This window comes from Ambystoma mexicanum, chromosome 4q (assembly GCF_040938575.1).
Source record: "Ambystoma mexicanum isolate Mex_15411 chromosome 4q, UKY_AmexF1_1, whole genome shotgun sequence".
In the NCBI taxonomy this organism is placed as follows: domain Eukaryota; kingdom Metazoa; phylum Chordata; class Amphibia; order Caudata; family Ambystomatidae; genus Ambystoma; species Ambystoma mexicanum.
In genome coordinates, this window is record NC_090928.1 from 444,501,155 (window position 1) to 444,523,433 (window position 22,279).

At 45.5% G+C, this 22,279-nt stretch overlaps 1 protein-coding gene across 1 annotated transcript in view; it reads right to left on the reverse strand.

The window, feature by feature from the left end:
• LOC138467253 (uncharacterized) overlaps positions 1 to 22,279 on the reverse strand; it is a 436,076-nt gene that overhangs the window by 263,072 nt on the left and 150,725 nt on the right. The window contains exon 3 of the mRNA XM_069607272.1: positions 4,826 to 4,900. Coding sequence (XP_069463373.1) covers positions 4,826 to 4,900 — 75 coding nt within the window. The remainder of the gene's footprint in view (positions 1 to 4,825; positions 4,901 to 22,279) is intronic.

Genomic DNA, 22,279 nt, shown 5'->3' on the forward strand with positions numbered 1-22,279 from the left:
TTAGTTGCAGGTTGGATTTGTCTATTATGGCCACTCCACCTCAGTGAGCATTTGGTCTGTCAGTCCTAAGCCAGGCGAGATGGCCAGTGCTAGTAGAGGGTCTGAGGCTTGGTGCAACCAGGTTTCAGTTACGACTAGTAGATCCAGTTGTTGATCTACAGTGAGGTTGTGGGTCTCGATGGCATGCGCTCCCAATGAACATACATTTAGGAGAGCACTTTTAATGCTATGTGGAAACTCTGCAATACCTGGGTGAGGGCCATGGGCTGTGGCTGTAGGGTCGTAGTGTTCGTGTGTTGATCAGGCACAGTGGTGTGTTGTATTGTTAACTTTTTGGGTACAGATGGGGGTATGACCAAGATCGGATTTTTCAGTGGCTTGGGTGGATATTGGGTGGAAGTTCGAGTTTGCAGTCTGTTTAGCCTAGTGGTACATAGAATGGGGAGCATGGTGATGGGGGAGGGAAGTATAGATCTGGAGCTAAGTTTTGCATAGTGGTCCGTATTATTATTAGGGACAGTGTGACCTGCTGGGGTAAGTGAGGTATTAAGGATGGTGGCTGTGTTCGTCACTACCTTGTTGTTAAAATCGATGCTTTGCCAGTTCCTATGATCCAGGATGAGCTGTAAAGGGGAGGTTTTGGGTAAGAAAGGAGTGGGGCAATGTAGGTGATGGTGTCAAATGCAGCCCAGTCTAGCAAGGCCATTATTTGTTGGGATAAATGCACCTCCTGTGCAAGGTAAGGCATCATCTGTGATGCGATATGGATACATAATACGGAGTGGCAATGCTTGGTGCCTCCTAGCATTAAGTTGAATTAGAATAAGGTCAGTCGTTAATCACCACAGTATTGATATACGGGCAGTGTGGGGAGTGGCTGGGAGATACCAGGTGGGATATTTATGCAGTATTCATACGCTGACACCCAAACAAGTTATGGACGTGAGGAAAAATGACTATAAAGTCAATCTCAGGCATAAGTCAGAGCAACTCAGTACACCGTAGCTAATGTTTGAGTATTAAGTTAAATTGAGATACCAAATATGAGAGGTGTAGTATCTAGGTATCTAGTTCAAATGAGGGTGCTTCGTACAATATACAAATAGGGGTTGTTAGTAAATACATCAGTTATGCTAAGATGGTTACTGCGGCAGTAATCATGCAAGGTTTTGTTAACAGGTTATAAGCATTTATGTGATAGAGAAGCGAGACCAGGCTAGCGTAATGCAGATAGCGAGAATTCATATATAGTACAGTGTAGAGGGCAACATAATTGATAAGATTCTGGTGGGGTCTAGTCTAATACAATGCAATTAGTTGTAAACGTTGGGTGAAGTCCAACACAATGCAGTTAGCAGTAAAAGTAGCACATTGTGGATTTAGTACAGTAGGCAACATATTTTAGGAAGATGCGTGAAGGGGGCGTATCTAACAGAATACGAATGGTGATATGCGTGCCTGGATGCAAATGGCAAAGCAGTAGTGTCTAGCGTTAGTTTTATTGCAGATATACAGTTCTAGGCACAGAAGTCCTGAAAGCCCAGAATCGCGCATTTGAAGACTTGTGATATATGTGTGAAGGCAGGTTATTGAGCAACACATAGAACTCTGATGCTTGTGCAATGTTATACAAGGTGCTAGGAGCTGTGGTTCTTGCAGTGGTCAGTACAAGGGGAGCAAGTAAAGGGCGAAAGACTGCTTACCCTGCTACCGGAACGGGAGGTGTCTGATGGGCGCCATGGATGGCCCCTGGCTCGTTACGGCCCAGACAAGCCCAGACAGATTTGGCCTCTTATTAGGGCCTTCTGGTGAGGGACAGCACCTGCCTACCGGTACACCTGATTGGTGTTTGTAGGCACGTTAAAGCAAATCAGCATGGGCTTTCAAAGTGTCCATGCGTTGCTTAGCAACGAGTACAGCTCGCGGCATCGGCCATTTTGTAGAGGGCGATTTGTGCCAATTTCGAGAACCAGTAGCACGTAAAAACTGCTTCCACGGCACCGCAGGGCACAACTCGTCTCAGTGCTCCTGCAGATAAGAATGTGCCATCACATCTGGAGTCCGGCAAGGTTCATCATGGGTCCTATTACTATTTAATTTACACGCAAGACCATTGGCCTATCTTTTTCACTCATAAGGCCTGTTATTCTGCATGTGCGTGGGTGACAGTCAGGTCACCTTCCATTTTGGGGAGGACCTGGATACACAGTGGAAAAATGCCAACTTTATACGGAGGTGTATTGTCTGGCATCAACAGTGTAAACATCAATCTAGCGAAAACTGGGATTTAACTTTGTCACTTCTTACTCTGGATAACTGCAGAGTTGAAGGATCGTCCTCTACTTATTGGCTGTTTACATTTGATACTTGCTCCCCGCTCCAGGGTAGTGAAAGCTCAAATTAATTCAGTATTCCACTCTTGCTTTTATTATATTCTCATTTCACAGATATGTCTAGACCAGTTTTCATTTTCGCATAGTCTCCAACTGATAAACACTTCGATATCCAGTAGGTTGGACTACCTCAAAGCATTTTAACTAGAGCTCCTCAAAGCAGCACTTAATAAACTGATAATTATACAGTGTGAGACTAACGAGACTAGTCCACCCATACCATTTCACCCAGTGTTATATGCATTCCACTGGCTTCCCATCGAAGAAATGGTTGAACTGCAAACACTGGGCCTCATTCTGAGATTAGTGGTAGTCATGGCGCTATTTGCGCCATGACCGCCAACAATAACGGGTCCGGCACAGGCATAGTTCAATGGGGACTTACCGGTGTAGGCCGACCTTTGCGGGACCGGTAAGTCCCCATTGAAAATGCCATTCCCCATTCCCATTTGAGCCCCAATAGGGCTCAATGGGAATGGGATAGGGCGCAAATAACGGGCTCGCAAATGGCAAGCCCGTTATTTGTGCCCTGGTCCCTTAATGGTCCCGTCCAGAACGGCTGGTCAGACCAGCCGTTACTGGTCGGACCCTGCTAAGGGACCTTGTAGTAGGGCGGTAAGGGATTACCGGCATCGGTCTCCTTACCGGGACCCGGTATCCCTTACCACCCACCTTGGAATGACTACCACTGTATACCATAGGCCCAGGAATTTCCATAGCACTCGTTTTCTCTGTCTATTCCTAAACAACCATTGTAATACTACTTTTACTCTCCGATGATTGTTTCCCATTTCAGACTTCCAGATAGGGGATTCACTCCATCTCTGTGCAGGCAGCCAAATTATAGAGCTCCATTCCTGCAGCGATCAGGCTGCTTACTGACGACCTAAAATTCAGACACAAACTCAAAGCATATTATTTTCCGCGCTGAGGATTTCTCTTCCCCGTCTACATGTATTTCTCCTCGTCCTTTCTTGTCACTGTGCTATTTCCATGCTAGTAAGGCTATTTTTCCCTTACAGCGTAACTGGTGGTTTCAGCGCCAAAGCACCTCTCTAAGGTGAACAAGCTTTTAATAAAACCCTACACTATACTAAACAATGTGCTACTGTGTGCTAATTGTATTGACGTTATACATAAACTGTTCTATTATCTCTGTGTTAGATTTCGCTATGTCTAGAACTCTGACACCCTGGGGGGTTTGATCCCTTCTATAGAAAATAACAGTAAAAGAATGGATCCAGCATGGTGTGAGGAAGGTATCCACAGTCCAGCATATACATAGACTTGCCCTCCAGGAGGAGGAGAAGCCAGAATGGTAGACTGCACAGAGGCCGCGGCGAATGTGTACATGCTCATATACACTAGGGCATAATGTGAATTAACGTTGAACTTCATTCATCATAATGGAATAAGGCAGTGTGAGCAGTAACAATGTACAATGGAAATCCAATGTTTACTTTGTTCTGACCGTGCACAGATGCAGGGAGGGCGTGCCAGAGTCTATGTTCCTGCAGAGACCAGGCTGCTTACTGACCACCTACAATTCAGACACAAGCTCAAGCCCTATCATTTTCCCAATTTAGGATTTCACATCACTGCCTACAGATGTTTCTCTGGGTCCTTCCTTGTCTTTGGGCTCCCATCTCCGTGCTATTATGGCTCTTGTACCCTTTCAGAGGTAAGAGGCTGCTTTAGCGCCAAGGTACTTCTTTAAGAGGTAGAAGCGCTTAATTAAACCCTGCACTATAACATTCCATGTACTTGTGTGTGTGCTAATGGTATTGAGTTCATATATAAACTTTTCTCTTATGTCTGTGCTTGATTTAACAAGCTCTTTACAGCACTTTGACACGCCTGGGGGTTGGATCCATTCTATATCAAATAAAAGTAAACAAATGGATCTAGCATGATCTAAGGAAGGTATCCACAGTCCAGCATTTGTGTTGACATGTTAAACTGCACAGAGGCCGGCAGAATGTGAACATGCTACATGCTCATATGCACGAGGGCATAATGTGAACTAATGTGGAAATATACGCATCATAATGGGATAAGGCAGTGTGAGCAATAGTAATGCACAATGGAAGTGCAATGTTTACTTTCATCTGACCGTGCGCAGTCACAGAGAGGGCGTGCCAGCAGCATGTTCAGAATCATTAATTATAACTGTAAAATTGTTAGGTTTTACCTTTCCAATAATATGTTCTTTGTCCTCCTAAAGCTAGGAACATACTAGTTTTCTCATTTACATAAATGACCAAACAAGTCATGTATTTATACACTGTGGGAAATCCTTTAAAGGACTGATAATGAGCGTTTTAAACAACTTTCATAGGTCAGCTTCCCCTTTGTATGGGCCATTGACAATCTCTTTGTGTTCTTGCATCCCTATAAGAGTTTTTTATTATGGTTGAATCTTTAGTTCTTACCTTTCTTCGCCTTGTTTTTTTCCACTTTCATCTTCTACTGCTATTTCATCAGTGGTCTGAGCTGGTTTACTTTTTCTGTAAAAAAAAAAAACAAAATTATGTGTGTGCTATTGTAAATCGAATGTATGCAATGCCATTCACTGCAAATACAAACTGCCTAGAAGAGTAAGTGACTTCATTCATAACATGGGTTTGAATCCAGACCTCATCATTGCAAAACACGGCCCGATCAGCAATGCAGACCCAATTAGAATTGACTGGTATGGCGATTTTCTAATTTCCTGTTCTATTACAATCGAAAAGCACAAATACGTTGGTCAGCAAAGAAATAAAAACACGTGGGTTAGTTATATGAAAAATCAAGACCTAGGGCCTCATTACAACCCCACGGAAACGGCGCCGGAAAAACCGGCAGGTAGCCGCCGGACCCGTAATGGTTTACCGGCACCTGTCTTGCCAGAATAACTGGGGTATTACAGGTCCGGTAAGTCAGTCGCCGGTAAAATGTTGATCCCCATTCCCGTGGGGTCCCCTAGGACTCCACTGGAATGGGGACCACGGAAGCACCGGCACCGTTAATACCGTTGCCAGTGCTTTTGTGAAAGTCTGCTGACGGGTGCCGTTTTGCCCACCAGGGTCAACATGGCAGGCAAAAAGGCACTGCCAGCAGACTCGTAGTTTGCTGGTCCGGAAACAACAGTGCCAGTAAGCTTACGGGCACCGTTGTGTCTGGACCAGCAAACTTGTAATGAAGCCCTTAACTTGAGGGATGACTAACCCATGAAGAAGAACTCTAAGATGTAGAAAGGCAGCTCCTCTGCGTACTAAAAGCCAGCGTCAGATATCATACACAAGATAGTATCTCTCATCATGCTTATACAATCAGCTCCATAGTTCTCTGCTGATCTAAACATTGAGAGAAAATCTCCAGAGACCAAATGAACCGATAGAAACTCGTAGTTGTGACAAATGTGTACACAAATAACACCTGTGACAATTAAAGGCCCAAATTTACTTAGAAAAAACCTAAGAAGTATTTTGAGATTGCAAGAAATGCCTGCGCCCCCTTGCCTGCATACCCCATTCCACCAATGTCAAATGCAGGAAATGTGCAGAACTATTTATAAAGAATATGTATCTTTACCTACAAGTTACTGTTACTCCCTCATCAAATGTGCTCTATGATTGTAAAGCACTCAGCAATAGGACTGCGTTGGCTGCCACCCCACCTTTATAAAGCGTCTCCTGCAAAATACAATGGGCCTGATTTATAAACATGTTATAACATGGGAAAGTCCCACTGAAAACATTTTTGTTTATCGGGCCAACGGCTTCTTTCATATACTTAATACAATCAGAAACGTAAGCGTGCCCTGGGATGAATTGAACCCCAACAGCTGAGGGCGGCATCCACAGAGCTCATGTGTATACCGCAAGAGCCTGACCTGTGAGGTGACTGCCACTTTCATTGAGTCTTGCAACTTGACATTTCCAAGGCCAGAAACTATAGCCACCTGAACTGACGGAAGAAAGTAACAATAGGGTACTTATGGATTTAAATCCAACTTACATAGAAACTGAGAAGGCTAGACATGTATTGTATTGCAGAGGTTGGTCGGCATCATGAAGAGGGTACATATTTTCAAGAAGAATAGAAACATTACAGCAACACATGTTTGCGGTATCTTCAGTAGAGGGCAAATGTTCACATCCAGAGGGGCTGATGGGGCTACAGCAGCAAATAGGCACATCACTTATTTCCTTGCCTTTAGAAAGGTCTTTCTTGATCAAAAGTGCCTCACTTTTCCAACACAATGGTGTAATTTACTATACGCACAAAGTATTAATACAAGTTGAAAACGTTATCGAAAAAACGGGGTTTTCACCTGTTTTTGCACTTCAGGCCATTTTCTTTTTTTTGGCATGCAGAGCAGGGTCACAGAACAAAGTCATGAATTATGCCTGTCCTGTGCATTCTGCATGCCAGTACACCATGCACAGCGGATAGGCCACTGAGCCAGCATTAACCTTTGCCGCTGCAGGCATCCCCGACGCGCGCGGGAGTCCTACCCATTTCTGACTCTGCAGCCACGCAGCCCGAGAGTTTTCCTGACTGTGTCTCATGACCTCGTATGCCTGAACTCACAGGGACAGGCTAGTCCCCATTCTTCTGTCCCCTCAAGCTAGGTCTTTCCACCTTCCCGCCTGCTAGATAACGTTCCAAGCCCACTCCTTGGACGCACCTGATGTCCTATTGCAAGCGGTCAGTTCGCTACAACTTACCATTTTGGTCCTGAGGAAGGCGGACATTATCCTCCATCACCAAAAGTAATTACCCTCGCGTTTCGATTCAGACACGCAAGAGCTGTGAGCTGACTTGGATTCGGACCAGCGCCATAATAGACCCCGAATCGACCTAACCAGAGACTTTTCACACACACAATGATCCTAGAATAACGCAGCAGGTTCGTACTGTACTAACTGTATCCAATAGGACAGTGGTTTGTGTGTTGTTTGAAGCTTCACGGATTTAAAAATATGCTTACAGTGTTTATAGACAAGCTTATGGTCAAAATGTCCTGTTAATAAGATGTGAAGAAAATGTATTATAGGCAATTCTTGCTCTAACATAGTTCTTGGAATGTAAGTATACATTGCCTAGAATGTACATGCCAGAGGCATCCCTGTCTATCTTTCCATCTATTTTTCTGAGTCTTGACTCAGTCCTTTCTTATTTTATGCTTTAATCCCCCTTTTTTTGTATATATTTGTATATATTTAACACTGCAAACAATAAATGTGAAACTTGCACAAGTGCTAGGATTCAGAGGAGTGTGTTTGAGCTCTAACCAAATAGAGAATTAGCATGAGGACACTACATAATGTGTGAATAACAAAACGTGTATGCAGTTCCGTTGAGACATTTCCAGTGACTCAAACCTCTGTTAAAACATACATTTCTTTCCTGTCGGGACACCTCACCTTAACCTTTAGTTCTATGTACCCCAGTCCCTGACAGGGTAGGGGCCAACTCTCTCGTTTTGGAGTAAACCATGCATCACATGTTTTTCCTGCTGGTATTAAGGAATATGATTTCGAACAAATTAACCTGACCTTGGCCTCTTCTAAAAGCAGGGAATTTCATAGGAACCCATAGTAATTGCTTCTAGCAAGCATACAATGTGGGAGGCATTTACCATTTTTTTCACTATAAAGTGCTATAAATATCTGTTAACCAGAATCTGACAGATTTGACATGCAATGAGAGCACTTGTTAGTGACTGACGTGCATGAAAGACTGGTTATTCTGGACAGGATGTGTAAGTACAATATTAATTCTTTGACAGATCGGACAATCTTGCTCACCGCCCATCTTCTATGTCATTTTCCTCGCTGCCTGTTTTCCTGAGAGCAATCTGTAGAGGCTGCGAAGCCAGAGTGTTATATACAAGCAACAATTCGTTTAAAGGAAAATAGTGTGCCTTACACTTTTATTGAGAACTGTCTATTCTTAAATGTCTCAAGTCACATCGTACTACCCCTAGGCACAATTGTTCAGAGTGTCGTCGTTTGTCTGAAACAGTGTTGTATTAAATATGTCTGTTTTAGTACTTTAGATGCAATAACCTATTGAAAAAGCATGTTTTGGCTTTTGTATTGAGGTTTGCAACCTGCAGCTCTTCTGATGTGTTGGGCTACATCTCACATCAGCACTCACTATTGACAAAGATGACAGGGTCTGAAGGGAGATGTAGTCCCAAGCACCTGAAAAGCCAAAGGATGTAGATCCCTGAGAGTAACACTGTGTATGTTATGTTGAATCACTTTAAAAAATCACTTTAAAAAGAGACAAAACATACCTCAGTGCTAGGCTATCTTTTGATAGTTTCTGGTATGCTGTACCAGTCTGCAGATGCTTTGGCTTGATAACACAAAGCAGCAGCATATTCCATTATGCAGTGGCAATAAATCTCTCAACGATGTAACCACGCTCATCTTGCATGTAGAAAGTATCAGCTGCTCAGATAACACTGTACAATATTCTATATTTAATCACAATGTAAGAGCTGTAGTCTTGCTGCCCCACACTCCCCAAACTCAGACTCTAACCACACATCACACATGACCACATGTGCTAGATGAAACTAACTGTCAAATGTGCATGAGTGAGGTGAGTGAGGTGATGGAAAAACCATGGATAACTGTTGGCAACTGTGATGTTGTGAGGAATTGTTATCTGACAATTATGCAGGTAATTCCATCTCTGAAAGGTTAGTCTACTGATCAGATTCCCCTTTCATAAGCTCCATGCCAAAAGCATAGTGTGTATACGTGCCTTGCTGCACCAGTATCCTGATCTGAGCGTCTGCTCTACCAGTGGCACAGAGCAGGTTCATTTGCCCATTTGACAGCTGCAGTGACAGCTAAGTCTCGTCAGCACAGGGGCTTCATTCCAGATATGCACCCTTGAACCAAAACTATGATGATCATAAGAGGCCCAGGTTGGTGGCAGGGTAAACTCTAAAGACAGGTTATGCCTAGGTTAAGGCATGGTGTATGTCACTAATCGTGATCATTGCAGCCACATTCAATTTGATATAACACATGTGTCCGCTCCTGCGAACTAACTAAGCTGTGGAAGGCGAAGTGTATTCTGATCAGACAGACTAAGCCTGACAAATGACAGGACTGGAACCTGAATGGCCATGCCTCGTCTTTGATATCTTTGTGAGGCTAGGTAACACCGTCCTCTTGAGACAGTCGCCCAACAGGCAGCTGTCATGGGCCCAGGCATCAAAAGGGCACGCCATTCAACGGGAGTAGCCTCACACCAGTGTCCCCCATTTCTAGAGGCCTTTGATCCTAGTGAGAAGGGAAGGAGCCAGTGTTAGTGTAGATAGGCGATCTCTGTATAGTGGAGGAAGACTTCCACCATCTTGTTTCTCTCGGCCTCTCTCTCTCCTTCATATCCCCTTCACTTCCGCTAGAGCAAAGCATTTGGGGTGATGTCAGAAGGGCAAAGTCCACTTATTTTAAGTACAGGGATTGGGCCACTAATGGAGGGTAGCCTTAATCCAAGCACCTGCTGGCTTTTACCTTCAAAAGAGGAGGCACACAGCACTTCTTTGAGATGAACTCTGGAACCACATCTTTGAAGGATTCATTGGACCTCTTTTGGGAGTGTTGTACTTTCCAAAGCCCTCAACGCGTGAGTGGAGGAAGGAGTAGTCCAAGGTAGAGGAGAGCTCTGCCCCTACCGGCTCCCAGGGCACATTGGAGGAGAAACTTGCCGTGGACCATGAAATGACATTCTGCACCAGAATCTCCCAGGCCTGGAAGAACAGACCCTCAAAGAATTCACCCTCTCATAGGGCCCGTGAATTGGCTCTCACAGATTCTGCAAGGCTAGATCTGCTAAGGTTCCCTGTTCTGCTGCCTTGAAACCAGTGAGACTGCCATGTAAGCCAAACTTGATGCCATAGAAGCCGAGATCGATGCCATCGACACCTAGGGATACCGCCAGAGCAACTTATTTGCATTCCTCTGAACCTTCTAACAATGGCTCGCACATTGAGCCCACTCAACGCTTCATCGTGGCCTTGCCGAGCCCGTCCCATGCTGGGCTAGAATCATCCACTCAACACTGTGATCCAACTCAAACCGCTTGAGAGTCACTCAATGTCTCGAACCAGGGGTTATGCCATGACTCGACCCAACTCACCCCACGAAAGGGCTGCTTTGCCGAAATGCACATCATAGCAAAAGGATCATCATTTCAACCGATGCCACCTGCTGACTTGAACCACTGTACTGACATGCATCAACCTATCACGACAGTTATACCCTGACTCTACCCCAGCCTACCTGGAAGAGATCCTGGTGAGCACCCTGACCTGCCTCTCCGAAAGCCAACTTATAGCTGCATAGAGCTAACACATTTGAACCTGCTCGACGCCCACTTGTTGCTTGAGCCCAAATAATCCACTGTACCAAAACTGAACTCGTACCGCTGCTTAAAGCCTTTGACCAGCGAAAGACCCAAATTGAGGTACAGTCGACCAATGACTGCTTGCTTGGTCCATTTGGGCCCTTGAGACTGGTTATGTCATATTCTAACCTTTTTCACCCAAAGACATATTCTTTTTGTGGTTAATATTATGTCATTCACCCCTGTATGTAAACCGAGGTTTTGGCAAAGAGTTTAATGCAGGTAATACAATTGACACAGATCAATGTGGCTTTATGTCTGGGAAATCTGCCGAAATAAATCTTAGAAGCCTTTGACTCCCTGGAATAGACATTTCTGAAAGGCCTGCCGAAATATATGGGCTTTTGTCTAATCTTTTTGGGATGGTTATGACTGCTATATATGGCACCACTGGGTAGAGTTAAGGTCAATATTGTTTCCTCCCGGATGTTTTCCAAGAGCCATAGGATGTGGCAGAAACCCCCTGCCCCTGTTTCTTTTCACCCTGGTAATATGACCCTTGGCGAAATGACCCACTACTGATGAGTTTCTAGTGGCCCACGAGCACAGAGGACACAGTTCTTTATATGTGGATTATCTCATATTTCATTTAAACGATCATGTTCTGTTGGTTTCGAGGACTATGGATATATAGTGGTTTTAGGATTGACTGAAATTACTTGATATGCAATACGGAGAGCGAAAGGCGGACATAATATCTAGTTGATTGTCTGTTATAGAGCAAACTAATTTCATTCAAGTACCTTTGGATCAATTTGGCTAGCAATAGAGCAGATTTATTCAGGTTGATTTGGTACTGTCTCCTTAATAGATCCCTGCTGGCTATTCAACAATGGTCACTGCCACTACTTCTAATCGGTATGGTTGTGATTTTAAGATGATCCCTTTTCCATGATTCTCTACATTATGCGGTCTATTCACAAACTATTGTCGGGTAATAGAATCACAAGGATCACCTTGAAAACTATATGTAGATCCACATGGCAGGCTGGACTGGGTCTCCTACACATTCAGAAGTTCTACTCGGCCTCACACTTATAACTAATGGGCTTTATGTGCAGAAAATGGCCAGATATTAGAATAGAAAGGGAATGCATTCATAGGGGATATCAGAGCAGGTCTTCACTGCTCAAGAAAGCCATACACACTTCCCCCGCAGGTAGACTGCTGGAACAGATATTAAAGATATTAAAGATAAGGAGGAAAATGATAGGATGTGGTGGATGGGGCAAGCTATATATTTCCTTGTTGGCTAATGACTTACCTGGAGGGCTAAACACATCTCTGTGCGGTAGAGCATGGACTGAATTGGGAATATTGAAAATTGGAGAGGTGGTTAGGAATGGTCAGTTAAACATTTTTAGTGATATCCATGAGGATCAGGGACCATGTTTCCAATCACTGACATTTTTACAAGCTCTGAATGGCCAGTTAAAGGGGAATTTGAAGCCTCAGAAGCCCCCCCACCCCACCTGCACAATGGATGATGGAGGCAGAGTTTACCAGTAAAGCAATCTGAACCCTATACAGGGAATATCACTAAGGGCCACTAGTCAAGCTAAGGGGGAACTGGGAGGCAGATCTGGGCAGAATGGAAGAAGGAGGCTGGGCAGAGGCACTGTCCCAAAGGAGACTACAATTAGTGCCAAGCTTCACCCAATACAATTTAAAATACTGCATATAATGTATTATACTGTTGAGAGGCTTCAGAGGATGTGGAGGATGGAAGATGTGTAATGTGCCAAATGCAAAGCAAGCAAAGGTACTTTCATACACACGATTTGATCATGTCTGCATCTTCAGAATACTTGGATAAGACTTTAGATTAGTAATACCATCTATATCTAAGAATAATAACAGTATTAATATGTAGAAATCAAGTCACAAGTGATTATGGGAATTCACCACTGCAGGAGCGTGGTTGATAGTGGTGGGACCGAAGCCCTCATTCTTTAAGATCTTAGCCACCCCACACTCCTGTCTCTTCTGCTTAAAGGTAAGATACCAGAACCTGGCCTGTTTGAGTTGCTTTCTGATGGGCACAACTTAATCCATGGCTCTTCCAGCCTTTGAATTGGCCCTCAGCGCCATCACATTTGGAGTCTGGCAGGGATCATTATGGGTCCCATTACTATTTAGCTCATACATGGGACCACTGGCCTATCTTCTTCACTCATAAGGCCTGTTAATCTACATGTGCATGGGTGACAGACTATCAAGATCGCACCTTACCTTGTGGTCAGTAGGTGGATCGGTGTGATGCTTGTGGCGTCCCAAACCCTGGGCAGCCACTGTGACCCAGGAGAGTGAACTGGGTGTTTGGCTCTACCCAGGGAATGTGGGCCAAACTTGCAGGAGAAAAAACCCTGTGTAGGGGAAAGAAAACACATCCAAAGTACAGCCACAGAGGTCCAAATAGCTTCAACAGTAGAAAAGGTGTCCAGATAATGAATGGGAAAATGAACTGAGAAAAACTGAGCAAGCCAGGCAGAAGCAAGGAAGGGTCAGAGACAGAGAGGCAAGAAAAGGATAGGCGATTTTCCAATAGGGCTTACCGGGGGAAAACTAACATTACTGCAATGGAGAGTAGAACAACGCTCTGGATGCTGGCCAGAAAGCCTTCATGAAGAACGATGGGTGGTAGAGTTCCGGATCTGTGATGTCACAGCGTCACATTGCGTGAGCAGCATGTGCATTCCTCCACCTTGGAAGGGGCGAATGCAGCGCCAACGTCGCAATAACAACCAACTTTGGAATGCCGGGGTGGCAGAAAAGAATCCTGACACAGTCAGTTCACTCTCCAGTTTGAAGAGGACCTGGATGCCACAGTGGAAAAACTCCAACGTTGTATGGAGGAGGTTTGTCTGTCAGCAACGGTGTAAACATCAATCCAGTAAAAATTGGCATTTTGCCTCGTCACTTCTTACTCTGGATGGCTCCAGCGTTGATGGACAGTCCTCTACCTATTGGCTGACTACATTTGATACTTGACCTCAGCTCCAGAGTAGTGAAAGCTCAAATTAGTTCAGTGTTCCACCCTTGATTTCATTATCTCCTCATTTCACAGATATTTCTGCACCAGTTTTCATTTTCTCATAAGCTCCAATTGATAAACACTTTGATATCCAGTAGGTTATGCTTCTGCAAAGCATTCTATCTAGAGCTCCCCAAAGCAGCACTTAATAAACTGATAATTATACAGAGGGATCCAAATGAGACTAGCCACATAGACCATTTCACCCAGTGTTATATCTATTCCACTGGCTTCCCATCGAAGGAATGCTTGAAATTGAAAAGTACAAATGCTTTGCTCACCAAAGAAATAAAAACATCTGTGTTAGATACAAACAAACAAGGCTTCATCTTGAGTGATGCTTAAGATCACGACTAGCCACTGCAGAATATCTCAATGATATATAATGGCACCAAAAGCCAGCATCAGATAATATCAACAAGATTGTACCTCTCATCATGCTTAAACAATCAGCTCAAATGTTCTCTGCTGATCTAAACATTGAGTGAAAATCTCAATGTACACTTGAAAAAAGAGAGACCAAATCCTCCTCAAAAAGCTTATAGAAACCCATAGTTGCTAAAAACAGGTATACAACACCTGTGCTGATTAAAAGCCCAAATTGGCTCATGAAAAAGAGCCAATGGAAGATCTGTGGATGACTTTCAAAGAGGCCCAGCAATGTTTCCTGAGTTTGGCCCAGTGAAGCCCTGCTAGTCTACCTGATCTGCGAAAGCACTGAGCAGTGCTTGAGCCCTTGGACTGGTGGGACGATGTGTTCTCAAGGATCCAGCCATGTTGAGCATTCAGAATTGTCCCTAAACCACCAGGTAAACTGACAAGCTCTCCAGTGGGCTACCTAGTTAGAATCATCACCGTTCTGTGTTTGTTGCCAGAACTTTGGTAGTCACCAACTTGTGGTGTAAGTCACCTTCCTACCAAATTGTAGGCCTCCCAACTTGAAGGGATCCTGCGCTGAAAGGTCTTCTTCAACCTTGACTGGAGGGATGCTTCCTGTTGCCTCTGTGCATTGGCCATCACTGAAATTAAACCTTCCCCCATCTGGTGAAGTTTCCTGAAGAGATCTACATCAGTGCCACCTGCATTTCTTCAACGCAAAGGTTAGCACTCTGCTCCTAGAATCAAACGTAAGAATCTGTGTACCTGCAGCTCCAGGGCACCTCTCACTGGAACCAACGACAGAAAACCTACCTCCAGTGACCCCCAGTTGATTGAATTAGCTGTAGTTTTAGTTTTTGCTAGGCATAGGGTATGATGATTGAGCGATATCTTAAACCGTGTGGCCTTTAGGCAAATACATAGTGAAATGCATTTAAATGTATGCAGGCAGTGAGTATATATTAACAATTATGAACAGAGTTTCTTATTCAGTTTGAATGTCTGGGCTGTGCGCCAGACGTATCTATTGTTTTGGAACACAGAAGTACATTATAATAACAATACATCTGAGCTGCACTCCAATGGTCTGGGAAGTGTTCCAATTGTTCCGTTTGTTTTGTTAAATAGTTCTAAATGTTCCTGATAACAATAACAATGTTCTAGGAGACTACAATAGACTACAATACTTCCGGCTAGGACGGACGTGAGAGAGAATGTTCACTGATGGAGTTTAGAAATAATTAGTCAGTTGATGTTGCCTTTAGGAACATGCTGTTGGCCTTGTGCTGCAGGAGATAATTCGGCATCTTGCCATTAGCAACTTGAAGTTGGCATGTGGCCGTTGGGGAGAAGAAAGCATCAGTAAACAATGCTCCTACTATAAAAAGACTGGCTACAGGCTGGAGCAGGGGAAGAGCTGTTCGCTGAGCTGGAAGAAACTAGATGTCCTCTTCAATACTTTCTTCCAACCCTCTTTCCTCCCCACTCTCCTCACCTGATTGTAAGTCCTCCAAATGTTGCTGTCGATGAGACAAGTAATCCTTTTCTTTCTTGTGTGTGTAATGCCTGTCTCGGGAGGAAGCCACAGTGAATGCTAGTAAACAGCAGTCCTGGGGCCCCCTTCCCGCGATGAGATTGTTGAGAAGGGAAAAAGCCGTTACCGGCGGAAAAAACCCTTCTGGCGAGTGGAAGTGCCGTATTGGACTGATAGAAGTCTAGGATCTTGATGCTGACCGAGTACTTGAGAGAAGGTAAGTTGGCAGAAGCAGGCTGCAGCAGGAGCGTGAGCGGAATGGGTACCGCTGAAATACTAGAGCCGCTGGAGTCAGCTCCAAGTACACACCGTCCACAAACAGAGCTGGTCGGAGAGAGGAGAAAGACAAAACTGTCGACAGGAGAGAGAGGCTGCCGGGAAAAACAAGCAGGCGACCGTGGCCAGCCTGCTGAGATATGAAGCAGGAACTGCGGGGGGAAATAGAGGAGAGCAGCAGCAGAGAAAAGAAGGAAAGCGTAAGAGGGAAGAGAGCGAGAAGGCGACCCGTGAGAAGGGAGAGCCAGAGAAACAAAAGGCACGGTCAAGCGTGGCCGTGAGAAAAGGAACACTAGCGCTTAGACCCAAAGGTAGCGAAAACGCACAGCAAGTGGGTTGCAACGCAACGACCGCTGGGGGAAGTGGAGCTAAGTACCTCCCAGCGGTCGCCATGCTGAAAAACCTCTAGACCGGCAGTCTACGCAGGGGAAGGAACGTGGCGGAATATCTGCTCCGTCTCCTGTCGAGGAGCCGCCAACGCAGAAACAGGCGCCAAGAGCGTCGGCAGATGACGGTATGCCCCCCTCCAGAGCGGGGCACCGCAGCTTTGTTGGGAAAATGGGAATGAAAACGTGCAAGCAACCTGGGAGCGTGGATGTAGGAAGCCAGTTCCCAAGAGTCCTCCTACCTTGGATACCCCTTCCATGAAATCAAGTATTCCAATCTCCCTGGGTAATATCTGGAATCCCGAATAGCAGAGACTTCATATTCATCAGAGTGTGTCTCTTGAGAAAACTGTTGGTCGGGTACGGGTCTCTGGTAGGAGTCAGGGAAAAAAGGCTTGAGAAGTGAGGCATGGAAGACAGGATGGATCCACCCCAAGTGAGGTGACAGTTTAATCCGAAAGGAGACATGGTTAACTTTAGAAAGGATAGGAAAGGGCCCCAAGAAACGAGGAGAAATTTTATAGGGATGCACCCAGCGGAGTAGGAACCTGGTGGATAACCACACCTTGTCTCCCTCCTTCCAATCCGGGCAAGGCCTGCGATGGTTATCGGCCTGAGCCTTATTGCATCTCCGATTCTCTTTCAAACACCGTCTGGCCGTGGCATGGGCTTCTACTATGGATTGCAGGATTCCTTCTGCCGTTGGGGAGTTAGTAGGCATCGGCACTAAAGGGAGAATGGCACTGGGATGTCCCGCGTAAGTGCAGAAGAAGGGAGATTGACCAATAGCAGAATGCTTAGAGTTGTTATACGTAAACTCAGCTGTGGGGAGTAAAGAAACCCAATTATCCTGGAGTTGGTTGCTATAACATCTCAGATACTGCTCCAAAGTAGCATTGAGGCGCTCCGTCTGACCGTTAGTTTGGGGGTAAAATCCCGATGAAAGAGCTTGTTCCATACCCAGACGAGAACAAAAAGCTTTCCAAAACTTGGAGACGTATTGGCAGCCACGATCAGAAATGATCTTATCAGGAAGACCGTGAAGTCTAAAGATATCTCAGGCAAAAACTTCAGCCATCTCCGTAGCAGTAGGCAGACCAGGTAATGGGGAAAATGAGCCAATTTGGTCATGGTGTCAATAGTCACCATGATGCACGTGCAGGAGTTGGAAACAGGGAGTTCGACGATGAAATCTGTAGATACCAGCCCCCAAGGACGTGTAGGCATCTCTGGTTGGGTGAAAAGGCCTAAGGGCTTACCGGTAAGGGTTTTGGTCATGGCAGAAATGGGACAAGCACGCAGGTATCCTTCTACGTCCTTCTTAAGATCCGGCCAGAAAAAAGATCGAGCAACCAGTTCAGTGGTGTTGAACGTTCCGTGATGGCTGGCAGTGAGTGTATCGTGACACCAGCCAATGATCTTCCGAAGCAGAGGACCAGCAGATATATACAGGCGATTGTTGAGGTATACCAGACCTTCCTTCTCCATATATGGCGTCTTCCTTTGGAGTATCAGTCCTGATCTTTCAGAAGTCAACCCAGACCTTATTTCCTCGAGAAAGGTGTTGACTAGAGCCAAAATCTTGTTTCTGTGGAACATTGGTTCACTCACTGGCATTTTAGCTTCAATGGAATCCTTCCGAGAGAGAGCATCAGCCAACTTATTATTGGTGCCAGGTAAGTACGTGATGTGTAAATCGTATTGGGCAAAAAAATAGGCCCATCGGGCTTGCCTGGATCTGACACATTCCATAGTTTGCAGAGCCTTTAAGTTCTTGTGATCCGTTCTGATTATAACCTTGTGACGAGCTCCCATCAAAAGATGTTGTCAGACTTCGCAGGCCTGTTTTATTGCCAGTAACTCCTTTTCCAGGACCGAATAGTTAAGTTGGCTAGGAGACAACGTCTTGGAAAGATAGGCCATGGGGTGTCCCAAGTCGTCAAAAGACTGCAATAGAACAGCTCTGATAGCCAAAGCAGAAGCGTCAGTCTCCACAATAAATTGTCTGGTCCGGTCGGGATGGCGAAGGATGGGAGCTGAGCAGAAGAGGTTCTTGAGACGACCGAAGCTTTGTTCCGCTTCTTCGGTCCATCGGAACGGACTAACCTCTTTCTTGAGCAGTCGAGTAATGGTGAGAACGATCTCAGAAAAGTTGGGGATGAAACTGCGATAGAAATTAGAAAGCCCGAGGAATCTTTGTACCTCTTTGACATTAGACAGAGAAGACCAATCGAGAATGGCCGTCACCTTGCCCAGATCCATAGAAATGCCTTCCTTAGATAGAATGTATCCCAGATAGGGAACAGAAGACTCGGCAAAAACACACTTCTCAGGTTTGACTAAAAGCTGATTGTCTGTAAGTCTTTCCAATACCTGTTGTACATGTGTCCTGTGTTCTTCCAGAGAGGCAGAAAATATCAAAATGTGGTCTAGATAGATTATAACAGAGACTGACAACAAGTCTGAAAACATCTGGTCCATGAACCTTTGGAATGCTGCTGGGGCGTTAACTAATCCAAAAGGCATAACCTTATACTCATACAGCCCAAAGGGGGTACGGAAGGCTGTCTTCCATTCGTTCCCTTGTGCAATCCGCAATAGATGGTAAGCATTCCTTAAATCCAGTTTAGTGAACAAGCGTGCTCCTTGAACTGCTTCAATTATTTTGTGTATCAATGGCATGGGGTACCGGTCCCGGATTGTCACCTTATTGAGGCCTCAGTAGTCTATACAAGGATGCAAGTCACTAGAATCTCTTTTCTTTATAAAAAACAAAGAAGCTCCCGCTGGGGACTTAGAAGGTTGTATGAGCCCATTCTGCAAATTGACATCAAGATAGTCCCGCAAAACTTGTTTTTCAGTTTGCGTCAAAGAAAACATCCTTCCAAACGGAACCAGTGCGTTGGGTTTTAAGTCTATGGTGCAATCCTCCGGCCTATGAGGAGGCAAGGTAGCTGGCTTTCTTTCAATGAACACTTCCTGGTAGGGACAGCCGTACAAGGGTAATGCATGAACACCGGTCTGCTCCTTGGCCAACACTGTCATGGTCTAGAGATCACTTCTGCTGGACAAACAATGGAGCTTACAGTATGAGGAGCAGAAGTTTAGTTGGTTATCCGCCCAGTTAATGTACGGGTTATGCTTCCTCAGCCACGTGATACCGAGAATAACCAGGAAATGGGCAGCTTGTATTATATTGAACTTGATAATCTCAGAGTGTTGGAAGATGGTCACAGGAAGTTCCTCAGTAGTGTGAGTAATGGGTCCTGAAGAGAGGGGTGAACCATCCACTCCCTCCACCTTTTGATCTTCAATGCAGGGCAGTCTACGGAGGCCCACCTGTTTGACCCATAGGGTGTCCACAAAGTTCCCTGGCGCGCCATAATCCAAGAGTGCGAGGCACTCAACTGACCGTCCATAGACGTTGATGAGCACAGGAAGGACCATGAGTCTTGCATCATCCTGGAAACTGGGAGCCGAAATCGAGAGAGAAACATAGGGACTGCAAGTAGTGCCAGAAGCCCCTCGGAACCAGGTCCCTACTGGTGCTGAGGGAGCCCTTTTCCCTGCCTTTTGTGAGGAAGTTCGGGACATTCTTTGAGAAGATGTTGATCTGAAACACAATACGCACATAGACCATTCTCTTTTCTTCTCCTTATTTCTGCTGCAGACAAAGGTCCCCTCGTAGCTCCAATCTGCATGGGTTCCTCAGGAAAAAGGGAAGAAGAAGAAGGAGTGGAGGAAGAAGTTGAGGGTTCAGTGAGATAGGCTGTCGCTGTAGGTGATATTCGATTTGCAGAGCAGCGGACAATAAGTCCGAGAAAGACGGTGGTCAAGTAGCTCTAGCGAGTTCATCCTTAATTTCCTCCTTGAGGCCTCACCAGAAAATAGCGAATTGGGCTTGCTCCGACCATCTGGTCCCTGCCGCCAATGTTTTGAATTCCGATATCTACGTCAGAACTTCCGAAGACCCCTGGCGGATATCCAACAGATCTTCACAGGCTGTATATGTCAGTTCAGGCCTTTCAAAGGTTTGTTTTAATAAGTTTTGGAATCCTGTAAAATCCTGTAGAATTGGGTTGGCACTTGTAACCAGTGGAGTAACCCATGTCAGGGCGTTACTGGTCATATTAGAAATCATGAACCCAAGCTTTGTTTGGTCAGTGGCAAACAAACGGGGCATGAAGGTGAAATACACGATGCAAGCTTCCAGGAACTCCTTGACCTTCTTAGGGGTTCCATCAAACTTCCCTGCAGAGAGGGCCATGACAGGTAGTTCTGGCGATGGAGGTTCACGTGTCGAGATCATCTGTTTCAGAACAACATACTCTGCCTTTACAGTCTGGAGCTCTTGGGACATGCTTTGGATTGCTTTCCATAATTCTTGAATCTGCTCTTCGGCTGACATCTTTACTGTCTGCCGTTGCAATCTGTCCTCTTCAATACTTTCTTCCAACCCTCTTTCCTCCCCACTCTCCTCACCTGATTCTAAGTCCTCCAAATGTAGCTGTCAATGAGACAAGTAATCCTTTTCTTTCTTGTGTGTGTAATGCCTGTCTCGGGAGGAAGCCACAGTGAGTGCTAGTAAACAGCAGTCCTGGGGCCCCCTTGCGTGATCAGACTGTGCAGAAGGGAAAAAGCTTTTAACAGCGGAAAAAACCCTTCTGGCGAGTGGAAATGCCGTATTGCACTGATAGAAGTCCAGGATCATGATGCTGACCGAGTACTTGAGAGAAGGTAAGTTGGCAGAAGCAGGCTGCAGCAGGAGCGTGAGCGGAATGGGTACCGCTGAAATACTAGAGCCGCTGGAGTCAGCTCCAAGTACACACCGTCCACAAACAGAGCTGGTCGGAGAGAGGAGAAAGACAAAACTGTCGGCAGGAGAGAGAGGCTGCCGGGAAAAACAAGAGGGCGACCGCGGCCAGCCTGCTGAGATATGAAGCAGGAACTGCGGGGGAAATAGAGGAGAGCAGCAGCAGAGAAAAGAAGGAAAGCGTAAGAGGGAAGAGAGTGAGAAGGCGACCTGTGAGAAGGACGAGCCAGAGAAACAAAAGGCACGGTCAAGCGTGGCCGTGAGAAAAGGAACATTAGCGCTTAGACCCAAAGGTAGCGAAAACGCACAGCAAGGGGGTTGCACCACGACGACCGCTGGGGAAAGTAGAGCTAAGTACCTCCCAGCGGTCGCCATATTGAAAAACCTCTAGACCGGCAGTCTACGCAGGGGAAGGAACATGGCGGAATATCTGCTCCTCCTCCTGTCGAAGAGCCGCCAACGCGGAAACAGGCACCAAGAGCGTCGGCGGATGACACCAGACTGGAGGCAGACGAGGCTGGAAGGACCCAGAAAGCAGAATGGAATTACTCTTTCCATGCAAACCAATGGAGAGGGGAGGGGGATAATCCCTCGTTTTTTCAGCCTAGATTCTGAAGCACCTCAAATTGCATTTGGGGATTTTCTGAGACTGAAATTACATTTCTTTTTGCTTTTTGAGAGGAACTATTATTTTTGACTGAGCTGCATAGAGAAGCATTCCCATGGCAATCAGTTCACCACCTATGGAAATATTTTATTCTTAATTGGCTGTTGTTTGCACCATCGACACTTAGGGGCTCATTACAAGTTTTATGGTGCAGGAAGCATGCCGGTAATAGTGCTGTTAATTCTATAACCAGCATATTTAACGTACTGCAAAAGTACAAGTTTGCCGTGGGGGTCACTGATTTACCTCCAGCCAACAGCTGGAGGAGAATCAGGCCCCCAAAGACAGAAAACCGCTGATATTACTGGTGCCAGTAACCCTGGAAATCCCATCCATGTGGTCCGATGAGACTCCATGGAATGGAATGGGGATTTACT